General features: G+C 39.0%; 2 protein-coding genes across 3 annotated transcripts in view; one reads left to right on the forward strand and one right to left on the reverse strand.

The window, feature by feature from the left end:
- On the forward strand, positions 1-16228 carry LOC306905947 (serine protease 33). 2 transcript variants are annotated; one of them, XM_079476943.1, is made up of 8 exons: positions 30-285; positions 395-418; positions 503-588; positions 4588-4664; positions 4754-5025; positions 6011-6171; positions 12486-12692; positions 15971-16228. In XM_079476943.1, exons 1-8 carry the CDS (start codon positions 243-245, stop codon positions 16118-16120), a joined length of 1020 nt encoding a protein of 339 aa, XP_079333069.1. In that variant the 5' UTR covers positions 30-242; the 3' UTR covers positions 16121-16228. The 2 variants fall into 2 exon arrangements, with proteins under 2 accessions (XP_079333070.1, XP_079333069.1); XM_079476944.1 differs by lacking the exon at positions 15971-16228 and having other exon boundaries at positions 1-285; positions 12486-13139.
- The window catches only part of mapk7 (mitogen-activated protein kinase 7), a 27771-nt gene continuing 15237 nt past the window's right edge, over positions 13535-26068 (reverse strand). The window contains exons 5-7 of the mRNA XM_079476942.1: positions 18923-20115; positions 18213-18346; positions 13535-14181 (exon numbers count right to left, since the gene is read on the reverse strand). Of these exons, the coding sequence (XP_079333068.1) occupies positions 14028-14181; positions 18213-18346; positions 18923-20115 (1481 nt within the window). The 3' untranslated portion in view covers positions 13535-14027. The remainder of the gene's footprint in view (positions 14182-18212; positions 18347-18922; positions 20116-26068) is intronic.

The raw sequence follows: 26068 nt of genomic DNA on the forward strand, positions 1-26068 counted from the left end.
ATGAACAAGGTGAGCAGAATGGAACGGACGTGTCTGATTGGTTGTAGGCAGGCATGTACTTCCAAAAAAACAATATATCGGGCAATGTTTTCCAGGAACGGAAATGCTAGACAGTCTTTCAGGATTGCTTCGAGCTAGGCGGTAAACAATCGTTTCGGAGATCATTGCCGTCTTTGTAATTGTTTTATTAGATCGATACATTTAAACTTTTCTGAAGACACCGGAAGAAAGCAGTTTTTACGATGTTGTACATTTCAAATTGGATTGTCTTCGTGGTGTTGATCGGTATGTTCTCAGATGTGCTTCCCTAGTTTTCCATTTATCTAAAAGAAACGGTTTTTAGTAATAAGGTAATCATTAATTATTGTACTAACCTCGTTTTGTGTGTTTTCAGGAGTATGGATGGGCGAGGCTCAAGGTAAACCTCGTTTTTGTATTCGTGTTTTACGAGGACAATAAACATAACAAGTAAGTGATAGCGTTCGTATGTTATCTGTTTCAGAATGTGGTCGGACACCAATGATCAACAGGATAGTTGGTGGTTCTGATGCATCGGAAGGTGCTTGGCCTTGGCAGGTGGATATACAGGTGGGATGATGAAACTTTTTGAAAATTGAGTTTTGAAACCCTGTAGGTGTCGAAGCGTATGGTGTACACGTTAATATATATGTGAATGATATTAATAGGGGACAAGCCACGAAGTGGCGTAAACACTTATTTGCTTCCGTTTGTGTTCTTATTATTCTGCTGCTTCTGCCATGGACGGATTATCGCCACTTTTTATGGCGATATTGTTAGATATCGCATTAAGTCAGAACTGAAAATAGAAACTGAAAATATGTAAATGAAAACGGCTTTATTGTTGTAAATATAATCTATAGTCTAAATTAGAATACCCTCACGGTTTTCTTTAAAATCTGAAAAGGTAATGTTTTTACATATATGTGGGGGTGTTTCTTCGCCAATAATTAACTTTTATATAATGTTGATCAGGCCTTACTTTGGATTTTCTAATAACGAAGGCGAAAAATCGGTAGAGTGCTTTTATGGAATGAAAAATGTTTACTTGCACAGACTCCGCGATGTGATGAAAAAAAATCTGGCTCCAAAAAGTCATAATTATGAGATACAAAATCGAATATATGACATAAAAAAGATGAAATTATGACTTTGCATGCGCAGTGCAGGCAATACACTGCACGCTGCTTAATATGGTGTTAATATAAATAACTTCAGATTGAAATATTTCTCATGATTTTAAAATCTTTCAGTCAAGTGTTTTAGAACTTTTAAACGGCAGTGTATTTTTTGCCCTCCAAACTCATACATAAGAAAAGTATGCATTTAACAGATGGCTTCACAAATCTATGGTATTGCTACTACTGTGTGTTTCATAATAGAAACCATGCAGAAACACTTTGGAATATAATGATTTTAATGGCCTCAATGGGTTTTTACTGGTAGTTTGTTGGCTACAGCAGGGTAGATGGGAACCAGTGAAATACCTTTTATTGACAGGACTCCATATACAATACATTGTACATTGAATATGGCCCAAAACACACACTATTTTTTAGTTGTTAGGCTGTGGAGTCCTTCAGGTTCCTGGGCAATATCTCAAAGAACCTGAAGTGAAGACCCACATAGGGCCCAACATTGTTGTTCTGTACGCTTTAATCCGTGTCAGGTTTGCCCTGATATTCCAGACTGCTGAAAAGATCTTTGGTGCTTTCTTTCCCTCTCTTGTAAAGTGCAAGCTTTACAGATTTGATGCACCCCGGACCAGTGCTCGAATTGAAGGGGGGCTGGGGGATCCGGGACCCACCATTAGGCATTAGAAATGAAAATATCTGAGAGACTCCAAGTCTATTTTTTACTTGTTATGGGGGTTATCAGATATTTTTATTTGAGTTAAAATTATAATGATATTGACAAATGTGATTAAATTAATGCAATGGACTTGGTAAATTTTGTGAATTAATTAATTATTTATATTAAGTTTGTTCATGGGCCAGTTGTCATGTCACTTTAAATTTGAAACGCCCCACGTCTAAAGACCGCTAAGCACAGGACATCGTTGACATGACTGGTCTGGTGAAGCTGACGCAGTCGGGAAGAGAAAGCTTTTACTTTTTAGAGGGGTAATTTTCTCATCGTATATATCTTTCCACTATATTTATCAACTTTATGTCCGGGCTCTTGTATTTCTTGCATAAATTATTATTAGGCCTGGTTCTGGGGTGTTAGAGATCTCGATGAAGCTTGCTGTGCGGTTTCTGTGCTATAAATCTAATCCATTCAGAATTGGAGGAAACTTGTTTTTCATGCAGCTAAAACCACATACAAGTTTTGGGAATTACATCGGCATATAAATGCGGGATTCACTCTTGAAATACCTATGATTGACATATTGATAGCCATAGTTAGTTCCTGAATAAAGCAGACTTTTGGACTGAAATGTTTGAATAGTCTGCTGACTGACTGACTCACTCATAACAGTCCCTTGCCGTTACCTATGGACATAACTATGTAAACTGCACTAAAATCGTTGAAAAATTTCCACCACACTAACACACAGACAGCTGGTCTTGTCACCATTTATATTTTTAATATCTAATAAACTAGTTTCTTGCATTTAAGTCTTTTGGAACAAACATTATTATTCAAAGTGTCAATCATCCAGTTGTTTTTAGGGAAAATGGTAAATACATTTGTAAATTATGCATGAAATTTCTGTTCACCAAGCCTGTATTGATTTGATCCAAAATACAGTTAAAGCCTGTTCTTGTATTTAAGCCTGTTTTGAATAAATATAGTTATGCATATTATAATCAAATATATTGTGTATTTTGTATAAATTGTATATTTTTTTGACACGCACCCCCACCCCACAAAAAAAAGTCTTATGGTGGGGACATAAGACTTGATTCAATTCTAGCACTGCCCTGAACACAACATCTTTGAACGGTTGCCCTCTGACCGGTGCTTCAAAAGAAGTAATAGAGCATCTGTACATATCGCTTTTAAGAAATCTAAACATTCACAAATTTTCAATCAATTTGACATAAAGTAGGCCTATATTACTTATGTACAATTGTCTACTTAGAATTTAATTTATATTTTTATATATTTCTATTTTTTGCTGATGCATTTGGATGTCTGCATTGGAAGCTTCAATTACCAAACAAAAAAATCCCTGAGTGCATGCCAGCAATAAATTGCTTTATTGAATTAAATTAATTAACAGGAAGAGAAATATGGTAATTTCCAACATTTAAACCCATGGATCAGTTTCTTTCAAGTCTTGAAAGAAACAAAACTGAAAAAAATACTAAAATGTGTGTGTATTTTATTTATTTATTTATACAACCAATCGCAATTGAGTTGCATTTACTCCTTTTTAACCCACTGAGTTGCATTTACGCCATTTTAACCAGCGGGTGTCACCAGCGCGGTGTCCTGGCTGCACTGCGAATCGCAAGGTGCTTGCTACACAAAAAATGTTCGACAAATTACTTTTATAGTATAATAATAACGTCTGTCCTTTTATTCTTATGGGCATGTTCATTTTTCTAAGAAAATATTTAAGAATTACACTTAAGAATATTCTTAAGAACGTCCTATATTGTATATTAATAAAGTTCTCATATTTTCTCTTAAGAACAATTTTGTGAATCCGTCGTGTTTGTGAATTATGGAAGAATCTGATAGAACTGAATTAATAGGTAGAGGTGAGGCAGTGTGTGCTTGCAAATGCCAATGAGTTACAGTATACAGGGAAATGGCTTGATGTTGTTGTTGCTGATCCAGAATATCATTGTTGTGGTGTAAATCATATATGATGGAGTATGTGTACAGGTGTTGATATTGTCCTTCAGGTTATGATCATAGTTTGTAACTTGGCAATGTAATCCTGTATAAATCTAGTGTTGTTTCCTTACCCTGTAAGCTATTTCAAAATTTTATTTGGCGCCAGGGTGTATTGGGCGGGGGGGTGCGTTCTACAAGACACTTGTGCCCTGGGGCCCCAGAATTCCTAATCCGGGTTTGTTGGAAGCCCATAGAATTGACCTGGGAAAGTTGTGAAATTTGACACACGTGCACACGCACGAAAATCACCTTTAAAGTTGTCCATCAGAGGCACTATAGCAGGCAGTTGCTAGAAGAAACGGGCTTTCTTTCTATTGGCTTAGAGCGGGAATGACGTTGTGGAGAGTAGATGAAACATGAAATGCAGAAATTCTAAGCTTTACATGGATCCCAAACTTGAGTGGGTAATTCCCAAAGAGAGGGCAGCAGTGGGCAATTTTAATTTTTTTGCATTTACGGTCAATTTTACGCGATTTTTGCTGCATCCACTCACAAAAATAAAGTTTTGATATATGTACTGTAGGAAATGTACAAAATATCTTCATGGAACATAATCTTTACCTAACATCCTAATGATTGTTGACATAAAAATATTATCATTTTGACCCATACAATGTGTTGTTTGCTACTGTTACAAATCTAGCTGTGCTACTCATGACTGGTTTTGTGGTCCAGGGTCACAAATTATCTTTAATTAATTGCTGACTAATGTTTTAGACCGACAAAGGACATGTTTGTGGCGGAACAATCATTGCAGCGAACTGGGTTCTGTCTGCTGCACATTGCTTCCCCAAGTGAGTTTGAATACCTATCTCTTCAACACCTTTAAAACTGTAATATGTTTAAGAATTATACATTTAATCAATTTCCCCTCTCTGTCCAGCCCTAATGACATCTCCTCTTACTTGATTTATGCGGGTCGGCAGCAAATGCAGGGTTGGAACTCTGACATGACCAACCATGGGATTCTTCGTGTAGTGGTTCCATATGGTTACACAGACCCTCACCTGGGCCAGGATATTGCCCTTGTGGAGCTAGCAACACCTGTTGTGTGGGCAGACCGCATTCAGCCTGTCTGCTTGCCTACGGTCAATGCTGAGTTCAATAGTGATATGAAATGTATGATTACTGGATGGGGTGACATCAGAGATGGAGGTGAGAGTAAGGGTTATAAGTAAAAACTTAGCAACATTTTGCAACTTTTAGGAAATTTTATTTTAATTTCACTCCACAAAGGCATTCTTGAAAATCAATTAATCAAAACCCTATTTACATTTAAATGCATGTCATGTTCCCTTATATTTATGTAAATATTAATGTAATACCCGTATTACATAATTTGCTCTGTTTTAAAAATAGCTCTTTGTTTTAAACTGAATCAAAATGGTCCATACATGATGCACGTATTTTGAAAAATTAATAATAATTTGTGTCAGGTTCGCATTTACAGTAAATGTATAATGAGAATTAAATGCGAAGACCAAATAAACTCCTCTGAAAACACTCAGCACATTTTATGCAATTTACAGTTGGCTCCCCTATCTGACACATTTCTTGCATACAAAATCATTCACTGTGACAGTACAGCATGACAGGGCGCAGTATATGCATTAATTCCAGACTACATCTACATCTGTCTTTTGTTTTCTTTGTCATGTGACCCATGTGATTTTAGTTAAACATGATTAACTTGATCAAGTTAAAGGGATAGTTCATCCAAAACTGAAAATTCTATCAGCATTTACTCATTCTTTGTTTTTTTTCAAACCTGTAAGACTTTCTGTTTCTGCAGATCACAGAAGGTATTTGTAAGAATGTTGGTAACCATAACGATGGTACCCTTTAACTTGTATTGCACGTTTGGTACCATAATAATGGTACCATTATTCCTCTGTGATACAGTCTTCAAAATATCTATCACTTGTGTTCTGCAAAAGAAAGTAATACAGGTTTGAAATTACAAAAGGGTAAGTAAATGACAGAATCTCTTTAATTTTACTGAACAAGTAAACTTACTTGACTGAAGAACAGTAATCTGTATGTATTCAAGGTTTTATTCTATTTTCAGTACATCAGCGATAGCAATTTTAAACTCAAAAACATAACATTTAATTTTTTTAAATCTTGATCTCTTGTTCAGTTGTTTTACAGGGGGCTGGCTCTTTGCAGGAAGTGCAGGTGCCAATCATTGACTCAAGCACGTGCCAGGATATGTTTTTAATAAACCCCACTGAGAACATTGACATTCGCAGTGACATGATGTGCGCTGGCTTCAAAGAAGGGGGCAAGGACTCTTGCCAGGTGAGGGCTACGAAGCATTTTATTTTGTATGTTGTATCTTGAAATACTGCATCAATAGAATTCATTTCACAGTCATGCATTTTGAATAACCATCTTAATTGGATATCAGATAAAGTGGGCCATCATGTGAAATGGACCATTTAAAGGTGCTCTGTGTAGTTATTTAGCAGCATCTAGCACTGAAGTCGCGAATTGCAACCAACAGCTCACTCCAATTCGAAGCACTATGGAGGCTGAGAGAGGATTGTTGTGGTCATGTTTTCGCTTCTTTCGTGACTGAGATAATGTATTTATGAAACGAATATGGAGCAGTTTGTCTGTTTAGGGCCACTTTAAAAACAACATGGCGACATGTCAAGAACATTCCATGCAAGGGGACGTTTTTGTAGATAGCTCCTTTTAAAACATCATTCTTCATTGTGTAAGGTCTTTATAAACCCCTGAACATATAGTTATGTTTATTATATTGCATTTTGGTCAATAGATCCCCCCCAAAAAACTACACAATGGTCCTTCTGGTTTAGAGCATAACTGTTCTGTCATATATCCCACATAAAAATATAAATGGTTGCAATCCTTTACCACAACAGTACGTGATCTGTTTAAAGTGATTTCCTTGGCATTTGTCTGTCAGGGTAAGTTCACAAAGCTTCACACCAGGCCTCTGTATGAATATAATGTCAGTATTTATAGAATTGGAAAAACTGTGATAAAAATCCAGGTTAATATAAATAAATAAAACATGTTTTGAACTTGTCCTAAATGCATGTAAAACAATTACTATTGTATTGTTTAAAAATGAATATGTTTTCTTGTTACTATTTGAGGTCTGAAAAAATAGATCGCGTCTTTTCTGTTATTATTGACCCATTTCTCTAAAGTTAATTTTCTGCCAATAAATGCAAAAAGAAAATATATTTTTATTCAAAAGAATAAAAAAAATAGCTAAATGCATACCTATAAATATTACACTTTAAAATCAGGACACACTTTCTCTGAAATGTTCTCATAATTATTCCAGCGCTGTCTGTGTACTCTGCATACATACTACATGTCTTGTCTACTGTGCATAATCAATTCATAATTATGAAAACATGCACACTGTATATTTAAGATAAATTAAAAGATTAACATTTAAATGATTTGTATATATAAATAAATGTATGTAAATATTTCCTGTATATGTTGATGTGCTTATGTTTCTAAATACAAAATTAATATGCACAGTATACAAACATGCATTATGTAAAGACAAACTTCTATTCTGGATGTGATTAATTGTTTGACAGCCCTAGTTTTTTTTGCTATGATCAAAAGAGCCCTGTAGAATGTACATTTCCTTAATAATGCATCTGTGGATAAAACACTGTGTGCCACTGTGGATAAAACATAAGAGGATGGATTCCTGGACAGAACTTAAGCTTCGTCCCAGAAAATGCATATTTGAGCTTAACTGAAAACAGCTTGCATTGAGACATCTTAACATGTATTGTTGTGGAAAATTGATCTTGTAGTTTCAAAAAATTGCTCAAACAAAGAAGGTCCAGGTGTCAAAAAGTAAACTTTATTTGCGCATGCCAAACAAAGTGAGATCTTCCCAAAGCATCTGAAAATACAGTGTTTTCAAGCCCATATTTATAGTGAAAACTTGTGCAGGGGGTTCGTCTGTTACACCAATCCCGTTATCTCTTATTTTTAATGACCAATAACCCTATTTCTGCCACCAATAGATCCCAGGCAACAGGATACGTTTTTAATCGTGGAATCTTGGTTGGCGCATAGACAAATAATTAATGTGCCCATATTTGGACACTTTTCCGGTTTTCTTCCGGCAAAACAACTTTGTGAACTCATAATGCATCCTTGACCATATGCAATAACTCATGAGTCGTCCTTGGCATACGATAAGGCTTTATTAAAACTGAACTCATGTTTTGAGATAGTAATGTTTTTAGCGTAATAATGAGCAGGCTAGCGTCCTTGACTGCATGCGATAAGTTAAATTTAATTAAATTTGTCTACAAAAATGTGTGTGGGGTACGTGCAGGTGCTCTATGTAAAAAGTGTTTTCTGCATGTCATCCTCTAAACTTTATTTGAACCTTAGGCCTCACAGACATCACTGGATTTTATATTGCTGTAAAACGTTGAAAAGTATTCTTAAACATGCTATATAAGTATTTTGATGTAAATAATGTTACAATCAGTATACCAGTTTAATGATTAAGTCATTAAATCATCTTGAATTAAATGTGGTTAAATATGGTTTCTGATATCTCTAATAAGTTATATTCTATTCTATTATTCCTATGAATACTTCTTAATACTAAAACAGGTAGATTATAACTGTGGTATATAATACTGCACTTTGCATGTGAAAGCATCATCAAATCATCTCAAAACAGCCCAGAAATTACACAATAGTATCACTGGCATTGCTTTCTCTCAATATTTACAACAGTAAATATTAAACAGTTGTAGCATGTTTTTAGAAACTACTGAAATGTCCTAATTTAACTAAGGCCTTGTACTGGTTTAAGCTAATCCTTGTCCGGGAAACTTCCCAAAGATGCAGTACTGCACAGCGCTTGTGCACAATGTATTTTATAAATCAGATTTTTGTTATTGCTCTGAAATTACTCTTTTTATTGCTCAGATTATCTTATTCAAAATTTGTTTTTCTGTCAAAAGAATAATATTAGCTTAACTTCAGATATTTCCCTTAAAATTGAATTTGTATTTTAACAATTGTCATATAAAATAAAGAAAAATTTTAAATAAGTAAAATTAATGTAGCTTGACTAAAATACAGTTTTATAATGCAAATTTATCGAATGTTTTTGATTTCATATTGACGTCTTGATTTTGAATTGATTGCAAATCAGAACCTTGTGACAATTGAGTGTGTTTAAATGCAAAGCCATACTCCGATTATGCTTAAAGGAAAAGTTCATCTCAAAATCTAAATATTGTTATTCTTTTACAAACCCACATGACGTTTAACTTGTTTTAAGACCTCCCGGGGTCTTCGGAAAACCGATATAGATATTTTAAGTGACATCCGAGAAATTTCCATTCCTCAGACATCATGGTTATAGTTGTTGTCAAGGTCAAGAGAAGTACTAAAGACATAGTTAAATTGGTCCATTCACTCATAGTAGCTCAATTGAATTTTTTTGAAGCGACAAATATTTTGTACGATAAACTAAATAATGACTTCAGGGTTAGGGTTGCGCATTCGGTGGGGGCAGAGATATGGAGTTTTTTTAGCTAAATACTTTGCTTACTTAATACTTAGTGTCTAAGTGGCTAAATTGATTAAATATGTATTTTGATTTTCAAAAAACATATTGTTCGGACCTCCATATGGAAGGAAATATAAAGACCGGACCTCTAATGCAAAGAGCAGAGGCCCTAAAACGGAGCCCTGTGGTACTCTGTACTGGACTTATTTGCATGACACCTCATTGCTTATTAGTTAAAACAATCTGGGCTGCGTTTCCCAAAAGCATCATAAGCCCACGTTGATTGTAGCTACATTGGTGACAATGGTTCTCAGTTCAATTTAAGGTTACATACTTTTAGGAAAGGCAGCCCAGATAAGATTTTTTTTTTAATTCCACTAACCCCGACATCATTTTCAAGTCTTTGTAAGAGTGCAGCATTCAACACCATTTACCAAAACACAATAAGATCTAACAGCATAAATTACAAGATGCAGCCATGGTCAGAAGCCAAAGCAGATAGTTTAAAGCTCTGATCAGAGCAGTCTCTGTACTGTGACATGCTCTAATTCATAATAGGAATTCTTCATTAACTGTTCATTAATTGTTCATTTGGAGTTGAAACTACGTTAAAAATTAAAGGTAGATTCGATATACTGTAGGTCTGTAGTTAACTAATTCCCTAGAGTCAAGTGTTTTTTTTGACAAGGGGCCTTTTGACAAGGGGCTGTTTTTGCAAAACAGCCACCTTATCTCTGAAACTAGAATATGTCCCTAAAGCATATGAGTTAACAATAGAAAACAATTGTAATTACTCCTTAGGGGAGCTGTAGTTAGTATTTTGAACAGGTAGTGTAGCCTCTGGTTGCATAGTTGTCATTTATTCTCTAAAAGGAAAATAAAAGAGTGTCCCTCTATAAGTGAGTAAAAGTAGGCGGATCTCAGAGTTTAGGGATTTCCAGTATGTATACTGTCATTCCAGGCTCTGTGAAATCCCTGTAATTTGTTGTTCTTAAAGTGGCGTTCCATTTTCCGAGTGTGTTCATTATAGGCTATCACGGTGTTGGACTGCTATATTTAATCTTTTTTGGGTGCAAAGGATTAACTGTGTTTAGCGTTTCAAAGAAGGCGGTGTTAATATTCGGGTTCAAATGTCAAGATCTTTTAGGTTACTAGGCATGCTAGGGAATTGAGACGATTCAGGCAGATTATCAAGGAGAGATTCTTTGGTAGAAGTGTTGTTCTAACATACAGACATGGACTAAGTTGTTGGTACCCTTGGTAAATATGAGCAAAGAAGGTTGTGAAAATATATCTGCAAATGTTTCTTCTTTTGATTTTGTACTTTTTTTTTATCGCTAAAATTCTTACATTTCATTCAAATAAAACTATTGGAAGTGGGGGAAGATCACACTATGGAAGAAAAAGTTTTTTTCTGTAATACACCTTGGTTACAATTATTGGTACCGTTGTTTTCAAAACTTTTTGCAACCTCGATTTGCATGAAAAACAGCACTTAGTATTTTCTTTTAATGTCTGATGAGGTTTGAGAATACATGCCATGTAATATTGCTGACAAAAATACAATTAATTTCATATGGCCATAGAACCCAGTCCTGGTTGAAGTCCCAGTATGGCAAATTAATATAAAGGAGTCTGTTTTTTTCACAAGATCAGAAGATATTTTCTTTAACAGTGGCTGAACAACTTCTTTTCTGTTTTTCTGACAAATTCAACTGATTTGTGCAGTTTTCCATCTACGATCTTTGAAGAGTCTTTGGCCCCTCAAATTATTCTCTTTGCATTATGACAATATATACACATTCTCTTTCAGGCAGATTTGCAACATCTCCAGTCCATTAACACTTCTTAATTATTGCCCTGATGATGGAAATGGGAATTTATACTGTTTTAACAATTTCCTTTTAAAATCACTTCTATTTTGTGTAGCTCAACAATCTTTTTCTGAACTTCAGAACTATACTCTTTGGTTTAGCCCATTGTAGCCTTTCTGTGTGGAGTTTGCATGGTCTCCAGTGGCCAGTGGCAGACCAGTGGCCTGTATCACGAAGCAACGTGAACAAACACTGAGTTGCAGAGTAAGTTTTGTGTTGACAAAACCAGACAAACCCATCCTGGTTCAGCTGTAGCACAACGTTTGGGACACACGTTCTCTGCATCAAACCTGGGTTGACAGAGTTTGTGAGGTGCATGCACCTGAAAGTGTGACACGTGCGGCAAACAGACAATCACACAGAATATGCATGGAGTCAGTCAAACAGATGAGGCTTTCCGAGTATCAGCGCAAGCACTTTACTTTTGAAGATGAGGAAGGCAGCAATAAATACTGCTGCAGTGAAAGTTTGAGAAGGCTACTGACTATATCAATAGAGAATCAACTGAATTTAATGAATCATGCATATCTTTAAATTAATTATATAGGTTTACAACAAAATCTACTTTATATTCGAATAAACAAAAATTTGATATATAAAGCTTTTTAGTTCTATTAATTTAAATGCTGTGTTTAATATTAATGAGTAAATCTTAATTATCAACTCGTATAATAATTATATGCATTTGTTGTTATTATAATTAATATAATTTAAATATACAATACAAATAAACACTTAGCAGCAAAAATATATTCTTACATCTTTACACTTTAAACTTTTTTTTAATTTGAAACGAGAGATACACGGGGAGTGGCTTCACCGCGTATACGTCACTTTTCTCAGAGTTGTTGGTCCAGTTTGGTTTGCGCTCTCTAACCCAGAGTAAAACCTGCTCCGGAGCAGGTTAGCTGTGTAGCCTAAGTTACCATGACAACGAAACCCACGCAAACTAATCCACCTTCTTGAGCACAAAAACTTGGCATATCCTCAAACTAAACGCGGACTTACCTGGGCAAAACCGAAACCGGCTTTGTAATACAGGCCACTGATGTAACAAAACACGATTTGGATCTCGTGCTCATTAAATTTTTCAGATGATTATCCAAAAAGTGGTCCATTTTAGATAACCTTACCCCATTACAAATGTATGGAAGGTCTTTCAGTTTACAACATCTCACATGTCTGTTTCTTTTTAGGGTGATTCTGGTGGCCCCCTGGTGTGCCAGGCTAGTGACGGTAGCTGGGTACAAGCTGGTATTGTGAGCTTCGGTCTTGGCTGTGCTAAAGCAAATCGACCAGGAGTCTATGCCAAAGTGTCGAGCTTTACTAACTACATCCAGTCCTATGTTGATGGAGTCCAGCTCAAGAGCGCATCGAGTCACAATTGGATTGACAAAGTCAAGGTGCTTATCCAGACTGTTATTCTGATGGTATTGGTGCAACTGCTAAAATAGACACACCTTTGTTAAAACAAAAAGCCATCCCAAAAATATTTAAATGTACAACTTGGAAATATTTAGAGATTGCCTGAAGCTTTTATTCATTTTATTAAACTTTATTTGTGACAGTTGGTAGAAACCAATTAGGAAACTTCATAGTTTTAATCATTTAGTGTATACAAAATGTATGTTGAATGAATTAAATCCTGTAATGAATTTTATAATGCAAACTAAAATACTACAGACAAATGCTTTAACTTTTTAGAAATAATTACAAATACGGCATACCTCTGTTTTGGGACATGTCAAATTTGTAAAATGTATTTACTAGAATACATGTAAATTCAATCAGCTGTATTTCTAAAGCTCTTGGTCACTTTGTAAATAAAACTTTCCTTTTCCTTAAAAATATTTTGGTATTTGATATTGTGAATGCATGTTTTAATATGGAAACACAATACTGCATAACTATAGGCCTCTCAGTCTAACTAACACATACAATCAACACATTGTTATACAGTTAGTGTTGTTTGAGTAGTCTAGTGTAAAAAACAAATGTTAAGTTTTTGATCAACAGTCTTCACAATTATGAGAATGGTAAGAAACCATTTCAATGCTGCAATCCCTGAAATATCGGAGGATGTTCTGATAGACAAATAATCAAGTTTATGTAACTAATACAGCTTCAAACCTTCACGGAATAAAGGCAAACGGTCCAGCACCCTATAAACAAGGAGATATCCCCTATATTCCTGGTTTAGTCCACTCCTTGAATATTATCAATCAATGTCACAAAAATACAAACATAGAGAGATGTCAAAATTTTATTGCTGATGTGAAAACATTTTCAATAATATGCTAGTTCATTGTTGTATTTCGTGCTTAACTGCATGCCTGGTATTGACTACTACTTTGTCACTTTTTAAGGACACATTTTGGGATCTATGCAAGACAGTTGGTACTTCAATGTTAACTACAACGTTCCTTTAAAACCCATGAACATTGAATGGAATAGCAAAACTTATCAGTGTCATTAATGATCACACTAGGACAGCAGCACAACTACACTGAACTCCTCCTTGGTTTATTTCTAATTGATGATGACTCTGAAATTCTTTGAATACAAATTCCTTCAAGAACTTCATTGTGCTCCATACTTTATTGGCACAGATAGTTGTCACCCCATTAAAGAAGTAAATGCCTTAATTTGGAGTCACTTTACAAGTAAACTGATATTACACCTTTCAGTTCTTGACAACATAGATTTTACAGGGAAAGCACAAAAAGTCAAACAAAGAATCAAGTATCGGTAAGTGTCGAGTTGTCAGAAAGGATCATTGGTGATCCAAGCTGCAGTTCTTGTTGAAGTGATTCCATGTCAGCAGGCGTCATGCTGTGTACCTCCAGCCAATCAGAAAGTAGGGATGCAGAGAGGGGGGCCATATCATTGTGACTACAAAACACAAATAAGACATTTAAATTGGTACACAACAGGATTGCAGAAAACACTATGAATTATCTGTTGAATATTTTTCAACGGTTTCTGGCGACCTTGTTATTGACCGTGATTATGTTATATCTTGATGATACTTTACAAATTATAATATCTTATATCACAGGCTGTTGAATGCTTTAATCTGATTGGTTGACAAAAGTTTTATGGTTATGCATTAACTTTCAGTAAAATGCACACCTACGAAGGGGTTCCAGGGGCCTGTACCATGATGGTAGTTGAACAAACTCTGGGTTACAGGATTGGTTTTGAGTCGACAAAACCAAATCGATGCAATCAGGCTTTATTGGTGCCATGACGCAGCTCATGATCTTTCTCTGTCAACTCAGGCTTTAAACCTTAAGCTATGATTACGCCACGCGCGCGTGCAAATAAAAGCGTGACGTCGGCACTGAACAACCAATCGCGTTCAATATGGATAGAGCGATATATATTTCCGCGCAGGAGCAAGAGATTATTCTTCAGAAATATGAAGAATATAGAAGTGTTTGACAAGCACGCAGTAACAATATCTGCTGCCCAAGCAAGAGAACAATCTTGGAGGAAGATTGCTGATTGCGTTAATGCGTAAATTTAACAATTAATGTAAAATGATGTAGGTTATATTAAAAAATGTAATACATACATAAATACACATTTTCATTTTAGCATTTATGTATGCATGTATCGACACAGTCTACATACATACGTATGCATGTAAAATGTGAATGTATAGGCTAAGCCAGGGCTGTCCAAAGTCAGTCCTGGAGGGCCGGTGTCCTGCAAAGTTTAGCTTCAACCCTAATCAAACACACCTGAACCATCTAATCAAGGTCTCGGTAGGCAGACTAGAAACTTCAAGACAGGTTGTTGAGCCAAGTTAGAGCTAAACTCTGCAGGACACCGGCCCTCCAGGAATGACTTTGGACACCCCTGGGCTAAGCTATTACATCCTAAGAATTGATATTCATTGATTTTTAGATGCAACCCCAACTCCAAACATTCCTGGCAGCAGATCAAGTCAAAATATAAAAATATAATTCAAAGTGGTGAGTATTTACCACAACCTTTTATGATTTTTGTGAACATTTAATCACAAACACTTGTTTGCAGCAAACAGAAAAAAAGTGTGAAATGAGGAAAACTGGGGGAGGGCCACTGTGGTGGAGGAGTTGGCACTGAGAAACAATAAGGGGCGTCCGATTATGGATGGGATTGCAAGTGCTGTACAGTCTTACCCTGGTGCTGGCAACTCTAAGCAAGTGTAACTGGGTATGTGTGTGCAATGCATTACTAATGTTTTAAAAAGAGTTAAATATGGCTGACTCAGTTCTGCAGTAGAGGGAAATACTGTGACTGTTGAAGCCAGCACACATGCACACAGTCTCCTGATCAGAGGTCAGTATGCAGAAGACAGAACACAATGAACATAACCTGCTTTACAACAGATATGCTGTACATCAGACTTTTATTTATTAGGGTGAACCAAATGATGAAGACACTCTGTCTGTGTTTTCTGAGACAGTTGCTGAGGTGAATACACTGTGCTTTTTATTATGGCACACATTTGAATGTCATAATTAAGTGACTGGCCCTTACACATCTCTTTTATTGTAGGAATATGAACAAGGTAACCTTTGACATAAATTACAGTCAGTCCTATGTTTGTAGAAAGTCATGCCACTTTTTGTGATTTGATCAACCTCCAGAAAACATGTAATGATTGTTTGTGGATTGTGAATTGTTTCAGGTGGAAACCGACTCGGTCAGAGCCCTTTACAAAAGGAGTCTAGAACTAGACTGTTCACTGAAGGAGCTGGACTGTGAGCTGAGGAAGCTTCAAATAAAACAAATTAAATTGGAGATCAAAAAGCTGGAAAATACTGATCTCTGTATGTGAACTTTTTTTTTAACCAAGTAACCCTTTAGTACGAACACTTTGATTGTTTATTAATGTCTTTTTGTCTTGCTCTCTTTCTTCCTCCACATGACCAATAAAAAAGTTTGAGACCTATCTGCAGTGTCAGTGTGCTTTTATTAAGTAAAATATTGTGTTGTGATTGCATCTCTGACAGCTGGGTGGTCAAGTGTGATGGGGTCAATTTCATCAGGGAGAAGCTGGTTTTATGGTGGTTCTCGCTCCTTTCTGATAGTGGCTATATTGTGCAGAATGGCACATGCAGCCACTATCTGTGATGCCCGCTCTGGTTACACTCTTAAACGCCTGAGGCAGTTAAAACGTGCCTTTAGGATGCCAAAGGTCATCTCGATCTTGACCCTGTTTTTACTGAGGGCACATGAAGCGGTTTTGTGGCCCTGTCTGAGGGTCAGGATAGGGGTTAGCAAAAATCTCTTACATGCATAACCTCTATCTCCTACCAACAGGCCATCAAAAAGCCCTGTCATAGAACAGAAAAGGGTAAATTTGTGTAAGTTTTGCTTTTCAAATTTGTGAGTCATGCACTGAGCCAGGCCATTTGAAATCCAAGCTTGTGATTATGCATTCATGATCACAAGTCATCTGAAGATGAAATGTACAGTAAATAATTGTCCTATCTGTTAGTAACTATTTATTTAAAGATTGATCTCAATGCAAATACAAATAATTTCACATAGGCTATATAGTAGCCCTAGCTGAACATTAAGGCTGTGAAAGGACTTTCAGTTCACATAATCTGCTTTATGTTCTCCTAGCGCTGTGGGGATTGCAACATCTGTCCAGTCTATTGCTCCAATGACTCTAGGGAATCCTATGATAGGAATTAAAAATATATATTTAAAACCATTCCTAACAGGTAGCTACTGCATTATATTGTATAATAAAGTGTGAAAATATGCTTTTTTTAAAGAAAAAATAAGCGTGAAAGGTTACATTTGTTCATGTGATATCACCCTATCAAGATATCTTATCAGCAATTTTATAAAAGCCCTCTTTTATGGACATGGTGGATAAATGTCCAGGGAACACAATTAAGCTATTTATGTACCCCTGCAGAGCGAGGACCACCTTGCGAATGGTTCGACGGACCGTGTTTTTCCCTAGATTCTCTGCATCACAGGTTCAATATGACTTCGCCAAGTTTAAACAACAGAAAGGGTATAGTGTAGCCTACAGGCCATCACCGCAAACAGCACCCTGCTCTTGATCTGACGTTTATAATGTCACACTTTACTGTTAATGGAAACATGTACAGTTTTGTTCTAATAAACGAAGCAAAAATTAATTTGAACAATGTCCCGTGGTGTGGTTACCGTGGTATAATTGACTCCGGCCCGTTCAATTATAAAAAAAGTTAATGCAAACTCAAGGTGTAATGGCAACTCCGCTTCGTGGCCGCATTACCACCTCGGGGTGTGCATTAACTTTCTAATAATTGAACGGCCCGTCATCAATTATTTCTTACATATATGACCCAGCATCACTATCTGTCATATTATTAACTGTAATTATTAATATCATGTAAATAATATGCACATTATAATATAATGAACCAAGTGAAAGTGATCATAATATTAAGGATTATTACTGATGCTGTGTTATTACTATGCATATTGTGATTTATACTATACATTAACAAGAAATGTCTGATTACAAACTACATATTGTGATTTATACTATACATTAACAAGAAATGTCCTATTACAAACTTCAGTTCAGTTACGTTTCGTCAGTGTACATCACATTGAGAAATATTGCAATAATACCATGTATTATAATATACATGTATTCTTTATTTTTCATAATTATATCTATTTACTACAGTAACTATTGCATTAAAGTATTTAATACTGCTTTGCAACAATGCAAAATTGTAAAAAGTGTTAAATAAATAAAATTTAATTGAACAGTGTATAAAGCAAATTTATGGTATTGATTTTTTTATTTTGTATTTTGTGGAATTTCAAGAGCCATGTCCAGCCAGTTGAGCTGCAGGACATACACTGGAATGAGCATTTGTAGTATGCAGCTAGTAATGAGATTTTTGACAGACCTTTCTCTGAGATCAGAGGGCTGTAGCTCAGTAAAAGACTGATTTAGAAGTTCATCGAGGTCAAAGCCTACACCATATCCTGCTCCACTGCCTTTGGGAGTGACTGAAAATACTGGGGGCAAAATATCCTCAACCTGTCAGGGAAAAAAACAAATTGGTCATTAAAGACAAGGTAAGATGTAAAGTATATGACAGTATTATTTTGTACATTTTTCGATTGTTTAAGGTCAGGTTAAATTAGGACATTTAGTAAAAAACTTAGAAAAAACAGTGATGGGCATTTAGAGACAAAACAATAACACCATATTATACACTGAGAGATAAAAATTAGCTTAAAAAAACAAATACTGATCGGCGCATTCATTGTGGGAGGGACACAACACCACTGAATCCAAGTGGCAATCTTTCTCTTCTGTGCTTAGCCCTCATATGTCTTCATAACAATTGAAACAAAATATAAAGCTTGATAGCCTTCCTTCTTTTTGTAACTTGCATTACATGAAAAAAGAGAATAAAACGTGTCCTGTAAACTATTTAAAGTTTTACAAACTATACTGTATGTTGAACATAAACAGGTTATTAGAGCTCTTGCTACAAATACAGCTAGCATGTAGTGATGACATAGCAAACATTTAGAAGACCTTTGCAAATATTAGACATTTTAGGTTGAGTTGCTTTTTTAAATGCTACACTTCTCTAAAACACTTTACCTGGGATTTTGAGAGCTGCTGTGTAACCGTGTGAATATCAGGGATACTGTTTGTTGGCTGTCCAGTGTCCGGGAGGCCAAGGCAGGGTTGAGCTGTAACCCCTTGAGGGCGTTTTGAAGGCCTCTGTAAATGAGAGCCATTTTGTTGTTCTCCTATACTGGAGAGTTTGTCAAAGGCTTGAGTTCTATTGACAGTGTCTGGATTATGAAGTGATTTGCTGGTGTCTGAGACCCCAGCGATGGCAGTAACGCTGTGGCTTAAATGCTTGGTTATGTAGTTTTCCATCTGCAACAACTGAAGGTGTGGACCCGACTGTGTGTGTGTTATAGCTTGAGACTGAGTTTGCTGAGGGAAGCCTGTGTGAGTGGGGTGATTGTGTTCTGGTAGAGGTTGGAGATTTTTCTGGGGTTGATGTGGTAGTTGTTGCTGTATTGTCCCCACATTTGGCTGCGTTCCTATCCAGTACTCTAGTCCAGCAAACATTGTTCCAATACTCAGAAACGGTGTGTGGGATTTTAGCATGTGGTTTTTGGGAAAGATACATGGTGTGGTTACCCCCCCTTCATCAACTACACTTACTTCACCCCCAACCACACCAATATCTCCTCCAACTGTTCTCACATCTCCATTCTGAGTTGGGCCTAAAGGCACTGTATTACTGGCAGTAGGTGGATGGAACACTTTAGCTTTTACACATTGCCCCATCTGAGGCAGTATTTGGGGTTGCTTGAAATCCTGCACTTCATTCGGTTGTGTCTGTGTTACTGACTCTCCCTTGTCTGAGCTTAGCTTTTGAAGGTTTTTCTCTGTTGCTGGCTGGATTTCACAGGAGGCTGTCTTTTTCTGACTGATTTTGCCACTACTTTTTTCAGTAATCTGTGATTTGTCAACTCGGTTGTCCGTCATTCGTCCCCAGCGTTCTAATAGCTTCTTGTCATTATCGCTGAGTACAACCCCACCCAAAGATTCTGCTTGTTTTCCCTCCTTTTTCTCCTTCTCTTTAAGCTTCCTCTTTCGCTCCATTGCGCGCTCGTGCCTCTTTCTTCGCTTTTCCTCCCGCTCTCTTTGTCTCTCCTGGGCAGTAATTGGCTTTCTCTGCTCTGGACCAGAGGTGGTAGAGGAAGGACGGGAGGGTAAAAAAAATCCAACAGATCCTCTAACTAGATCTACACCAACCACTGCAGAGACTCCTTCTAGGGACAAAAGAACCAGTATTTACTTATCCAGATCGATCTTGTTTTTCAGATATATGACAACATCCTATATTCAGCTGCATATATTTTTTTCTTTAGTCGAAAAATGATTAAGGTTTTTGATGAAAGCATTTCAGGATTATTCTCCATATAGTGGACTTCAATGGACTCTAAACGGTTGATGGTCAAAATTACAGATTTTCGGTGACCTTTTCAACGTAATTATGTAATATGTGAAGTTGTGATTGCACTTCGTAGAACAGAGCAAGGCCAGCATTTGTGTTTATAAAGCATATACATTTTAATTGTTTTTAGAAAATGACTGATCATTTCCCTAGATAACACCCTTATTCATTGTCTGGTATCGTTTGAAGCTGCACTGAAACTGTAATTTTGACCTTCAACTGCTGGGAGTCCATTGAAATCCACTATATGGAGAAAAATCCAGGAATGTTTTCACCAAAACCTTAATTTCTTTTCGAGAAAAAATACATAAACATCTTGGATGACAACAGGGGTGAGTAAATTATCATGAAAATGTATGTTAAAAGTGAACAATTCCTTTAAGTTTGTGTACAGGACTGATCAGTTTACAAGGTTGAATATAGAAAAATCACAAACATTACAGTAATCCAAATGGGTTATAAATATATGTAATATGAAGTGAAATAAAAGAGAATCATTGAAGGGTGTCACGATCTCACGCAGTGATCCCCCTCCTTCTGTTCACCGTTTTTAATATTCCCTTCCGTCCATTTGTGTTACCCAGGGCTCTACGCTAACTTTTTTCCCGAGGAGTACATGTGCTCTTAAATGAAAAAATTTAGGAGCACACAAAGAAATTTAGGAGCACAGTACAAAATTATTATTTTTTAATTAGTTTATTAAACAACTGAACAAATTTCATGCATATACTTCATGCATATACTGTTTCTGCCCTCTACAATATTTGCAGAACATTAGGTTGTTCTCAAAACCCAGCCATGGGAAAATCTTAAGCCAATTGACATTAAATGTATATGATCTCCCTTTGCCGGCTCCAGTGGATGTTGACGTGACAGCGCTAGTCACCACAGGTTCGCTAAAGTTGTTCTCAACTTCTTGTAAATCTTGTGAAGAAACCTCGTTAAAGTTAGTTGAACCTTCCATATCCCCCTCCCCTGATTCTTCTTTCTCCTCATCTCTTTTTTGCTTAAAATAAAAACGTATGTTCTTCATTTTCTTTCCAATTTTATCTTTCCAGTTTTTACCTCACTCGACTCTCTTTCCGCTTAAAATCCAGCAGTTCCTGCACATTCCCACACTAATTCAGTGATTGGCTCATTGGTTGCGAATCGTCGCTCTCATTTGCATAATGTTAAGCGCGTCATCATGCTACCAAGTGATCTGCTACTCCTCACAGTGTTCCCACTTAGCGTAATTCTCATCTCGCTTGTATAGTGGGACATCTACTGGTATTTCCCTAAACATAAACATTTGTTAGGATCTATTTGTTATCTTTTTTTAATTGACTAAAGTGTCCAAAAAAAACATTGCCAGGCCTAGTTGCTGGTCTGTGAGTCTTGCCCTATTTGTGTTTGATCATGTTCTCTTGGGGCTTGACCCTTCCTGTTTTATAAGTGTACTGTATATACTGAGTTTTGCATTGTGAATAATATATTTTATCAGAATATTTGTTTTGAAATGCAAAATAAATGTAGCATATGATATTGGTTAACCAGTACACAAAACAAAGTTTTTTCCACAAAATACTATGTTTAGTAATTATACATTAAATTATTTATATAACAATATTAAACTGTATTTTCGCCATGCTTTTACGCCATGCTTTTAAGCAAAATAAAGGTCGAAAGAGTCAAAAGGAAGGTGTAGTTAAAATGAAATTAATTTCATTTCTTAATGTGACTTTTAGTTTGACAGCGGAAGTTTGGGGTTTACGCGTCTACACGCAATTACGCGTCGGCGCGTCTAACGTCTGTACGCGTAATTACGTCTTTAGGCGCAATAACGCGTACACGCGTTATAGCGTGTGTACACGTTACGTCTAAAGACATTTCTGCCTAAATGGCCTTCCATAGTTCATCGCGCTGTTGTTCAGTTTGAGGACAGCCCGTCACTCGCACACTGTGCTCGTAAATTATTTTTCAAGTTCGCACATAACTATTTTTAGGCGCAAATGCGAGTGAAACACTCGCACTGTAGAGCCCTGTTACCGTTAACTTGTTATTTGGCCTATTTGTTTAGTTAGGTAGAGTGAGAGTGTGAGAGAGCCTGAAACGTGTGCGTGAAAGCTGGCATGTTGATGATTGAGCAGATCACTCGAGCGATATGATGGTAAAGCACTCTAGTGTTAGGGGAGGGGCCCTGCATTCCCGGACACTCCTTTGCATAATTAAGCCACCGTTTTATCCCTGTTCAAAACATCCTAAAAACTGTTTAACGGTTAACTCCACAATTCAGTACTTTATACTCCAGAGTTCAGCAATACATTTCTAACATTTAGAGAATTGATTAGAAACAATTCTCAGAATTCACTTTACACAGACTTTAAAGGAATAGTTCCCTATCGATACTTCACTCGTACTGCGTAGCAGGACGCTATGGGGAAAACTCCTTTTTCTCCGATGACTGAAGCAATTCAATAGCGCAGTGAAACTGCACGGTGATTGGTTGGAAAAAGTAAAACTTTAAACCAATCGTAGCGGAGCTGCCGGACCAATGGCGATGGCACCCGCCAGAATGGGCGGGGCTTATGGCTATATAAGCAGACGCATTGCCGTAGAGTCCTCAGATCTCTTCTCCTTCAGCGACGACTTGATCTTCGCTTCCCGAGACTGACTGCTTCGCCGTATGAGTCTCTCCTCTCTGCGCTCGCGGATAACTTTCTTTTCAGAGAGTGACTCCGCCCCTCGATCCCCCCCGCCTCTGCCGCACAGGCCACTGTGCGAATGAAGCAGCGGGGTAGAGGAACTAAGCGCTTGGGGAAGCGCGAGCTCACGCCTGCTCGGCGTGCCTCGCCTTCTCCAGAGAGAGAGCTTTCCCCGGTTTGCTTCAACCGAACAGATCAGCGTCTGTTCGGTTGGAAACGAACTGGCTGTTCTGGCGGCCGCCAGTGACATGATCTCGTTCGGTGGAAACGAACTCGAGGATGACGACACCATGTCGTTAGCGGCTTCGGACGGGGAGGAGTTAGTGGGCTCAGTAGATGACCCCGCCCCCTCCCCGTCTCCAGAACCCAGCGGACACGGGCCAAGTGCGGACTCCGACATCTTCCGGGTCCTCACAAAGGCAGTCAACGAGCTGGGTTTAGAGTGGTCTCCCCCAGAGGAACCCGCTCGCAGCCGCCTGGACGAATGGTTCTTGCCGGGGCGCCGTCAGGCCCCTTGTCAAAGAACTTCACCGTTCTTTCCAGAAGTTCACGGCGAACTCACCAAGTCGTGGCGCGCCCCCTACTCGGCCGTCTTCGACCTTCTTCCTCCTCCGCTCTCACCTCCGTGGACGGCGTAGAGGAAAAAGGGTATGAGAAACTGCCCCCCCTCGATGAGTCCGTGGCCGCACATCTGTGTCCGCCCACCGCCATCCCTCTAAGCCGTGCAGAACCACCTCGGCCCTCGCTGGACGCGCATTCTCGTCCTCAGGCCTACACTCCATGGCAGTGCTCCAGGTATACCAGGCCAAGCTCCTCCAAGGAATGGATGAGTCCGACCCTGACCCTGCACTCTTCAGAGAGCTATGGAGCGCAACGGATCTTGCTCTACGCGCCACCAAGGCCACGGCCCAGGCGATAGGAAGATCCATGGCCAGCCTAGTAGTGCTCGAGCGCCATCTGTGGCTGACGCTTATGGAGATCAAGGAGGCAGACAAAGTCCCCTTCCTAGACGCTCCAATTTCCACTACCGGCCTCTTCGGACCGGCGGTGGAGGGATTCGCGGAACGCTTCACGGCTGCGCAGAAGTCTTCGCAGGCCATGAAACACTTTCTGGCGAAAAGACCCGGATCTAGACCGGTGGCGACCCACCCCAAGCCTGCTCAGACGCAACAGCCGGTGAGAACCCCTGCTGCTCAGAAGGCTCCGGGAGCTGACGGCCGTCAACGCTCCCGATCGGGACGGCGCTACCCGCATCCCCCACGACAGGGTCCCCGGCCTAAGATCACGCTGGACCCTGCGCCTCAGGCCCCCTCCTGAGACCGATGCAAGGAAGAGGAAGGCTACAGGGCCCGCTCTAGCTGGCCCTCCTTCAAAGACCTCTCTCATGTCTGCCGAGTCACCCCGTTCAGTCCCGGGTGCCGGCAAAATATTGACAATGTGCAAGGTTGTAAGTGCGGGGCCTGTTCCAATGCCCACACAACATACTGCAAAATGTTTAATAAAACACAAACATTGTCGAAAAGAGAGCAATCTTCCTCTTCCATTATCCTTGGGAGCAAAGCCCCCAAAAGGCGGCGTACCTCCCCATTGCACCCAACCCCTTGCCAAGGCCTTGCGAGCCATTCCCGGTGTGTCAGATTAGGTTCTGGATATAATATCACGAGGATGTTCACTCCAGTTTGTTCGTCGACCCCCGCGCTTCCGCGGGGTCGTCCCCACCCGAGTACAGAACTCAAATTCACACGTTGAGGAGTTGAGGAACTTACTGGACAAAGGAGCCATAGAAATGGTTTCTCCAGACCAAATCGAGTCAGGCTTCTACAGCCGATACTTCCTCGTACCAAAGAAGGACGGCGGCCTCCGCCCCATCCTCGATCTCAGACATCTGAATCACGCCCTTATGAAACGGTGCTTCAGAATGATCACGATGAAGCAGATCCTCTCGCAAATACGCCCAGAGGACTGGTTCTTCTCTCTGGACCTGGAAGACGGATACTTCCACATTCAGATAGCCCCCCGTCACAGACGATTCCTGAGATTCGCCTATGAGGGGGTTGCATATCAGTACATGGTCCTTCCATTCGGACTCTCTCTAGCTCCCCGCACTTTCACAAAGTGCATGGATGCGGCTCTTTCCCCTCTCAGACAGAAGGGAATCCGCATTCTGAACTACATCGACGACTGGCTTGTTCTAGGACCTCCTCTCTCAGGCAGGGAACACGATATGGCACCCCCAGCCAGAGCTGTGGGCTCTACACGTTTGGCCTCTCGACGGGAGCCTACGGACCTCCCCGAGAGCGTCCTGAACACCATATCTCAGGCTAGAGCCCCGTCCACTAGACGTCTCTATGCCCTCAAATGGTCTGTCTTCGCCTCCTGGTGTACACCACGCGGCACTGACCCGGTGTCCTGTGACATATCGCTGATACCGTCATTTTTGCAAGAGTTGTTGGATAACGGCCGTGCCTCTTCCACGCTCAAAGTCTATGTGGCAGCTATTTCAGCCTCACATATCCACATCGAAGGAAAAGGAGTGGGTAAAAACGACCTCATTGTTTGTTTCTTGAAGGGCTCCAGGCGGCTACACCCTCCTCGCCCTCTTACAGTTCCCACTTGGGATCTGCCCACGGTCCTGAGGGCTCTAAAGAGCCCTCCCTTTGAGCCTCTGCTATCTGTGGACCTCCGTTCCTTAACGCTCAAGACCGCTCTGCTTCTCGCATTAGCATCGGTGAAGCGTGTGGGCGACCTACAGGCTCTCTCTGTGAGCCCGTCCTGTCTTGAATTTGGGCCTAATGACGCCAGGCTCGTCCTCAAACCAAGGCATGGCTATGTACCTAAGGTGCTCTCTACTCCGTTCAGAGCACAGGTTATTACGCTCTCTGCTCTCCCCTCCTCCGAGCAGGACCCAGAGCTTAACCTGCTCTGCCCAGTCAGAGCATTAAAAATCTACATTGAGCGCTCCGCCCCATTCAGACAGTCGGAACAGCTCTTTGTGTGCTTCGGTGACCGCACCAGAGGGTCTTCGGTCTCGAAACATAGACTGTCAAAATGGATAGTCGAGGCTATATCGCTGGCGTACTCTTC

This window comes from Barbatula barbatula (genome assembly GCF_947034865.1).
Source record: "Barbatula barbatula genome assembly, chromosome: 16".
Lineage (NCBI taxonomy): Eukaryota > Metazoa > Chordata > Actinopteri > Cypriniformes > Nemacheilidae > Barbatula > Barbatula barbatula.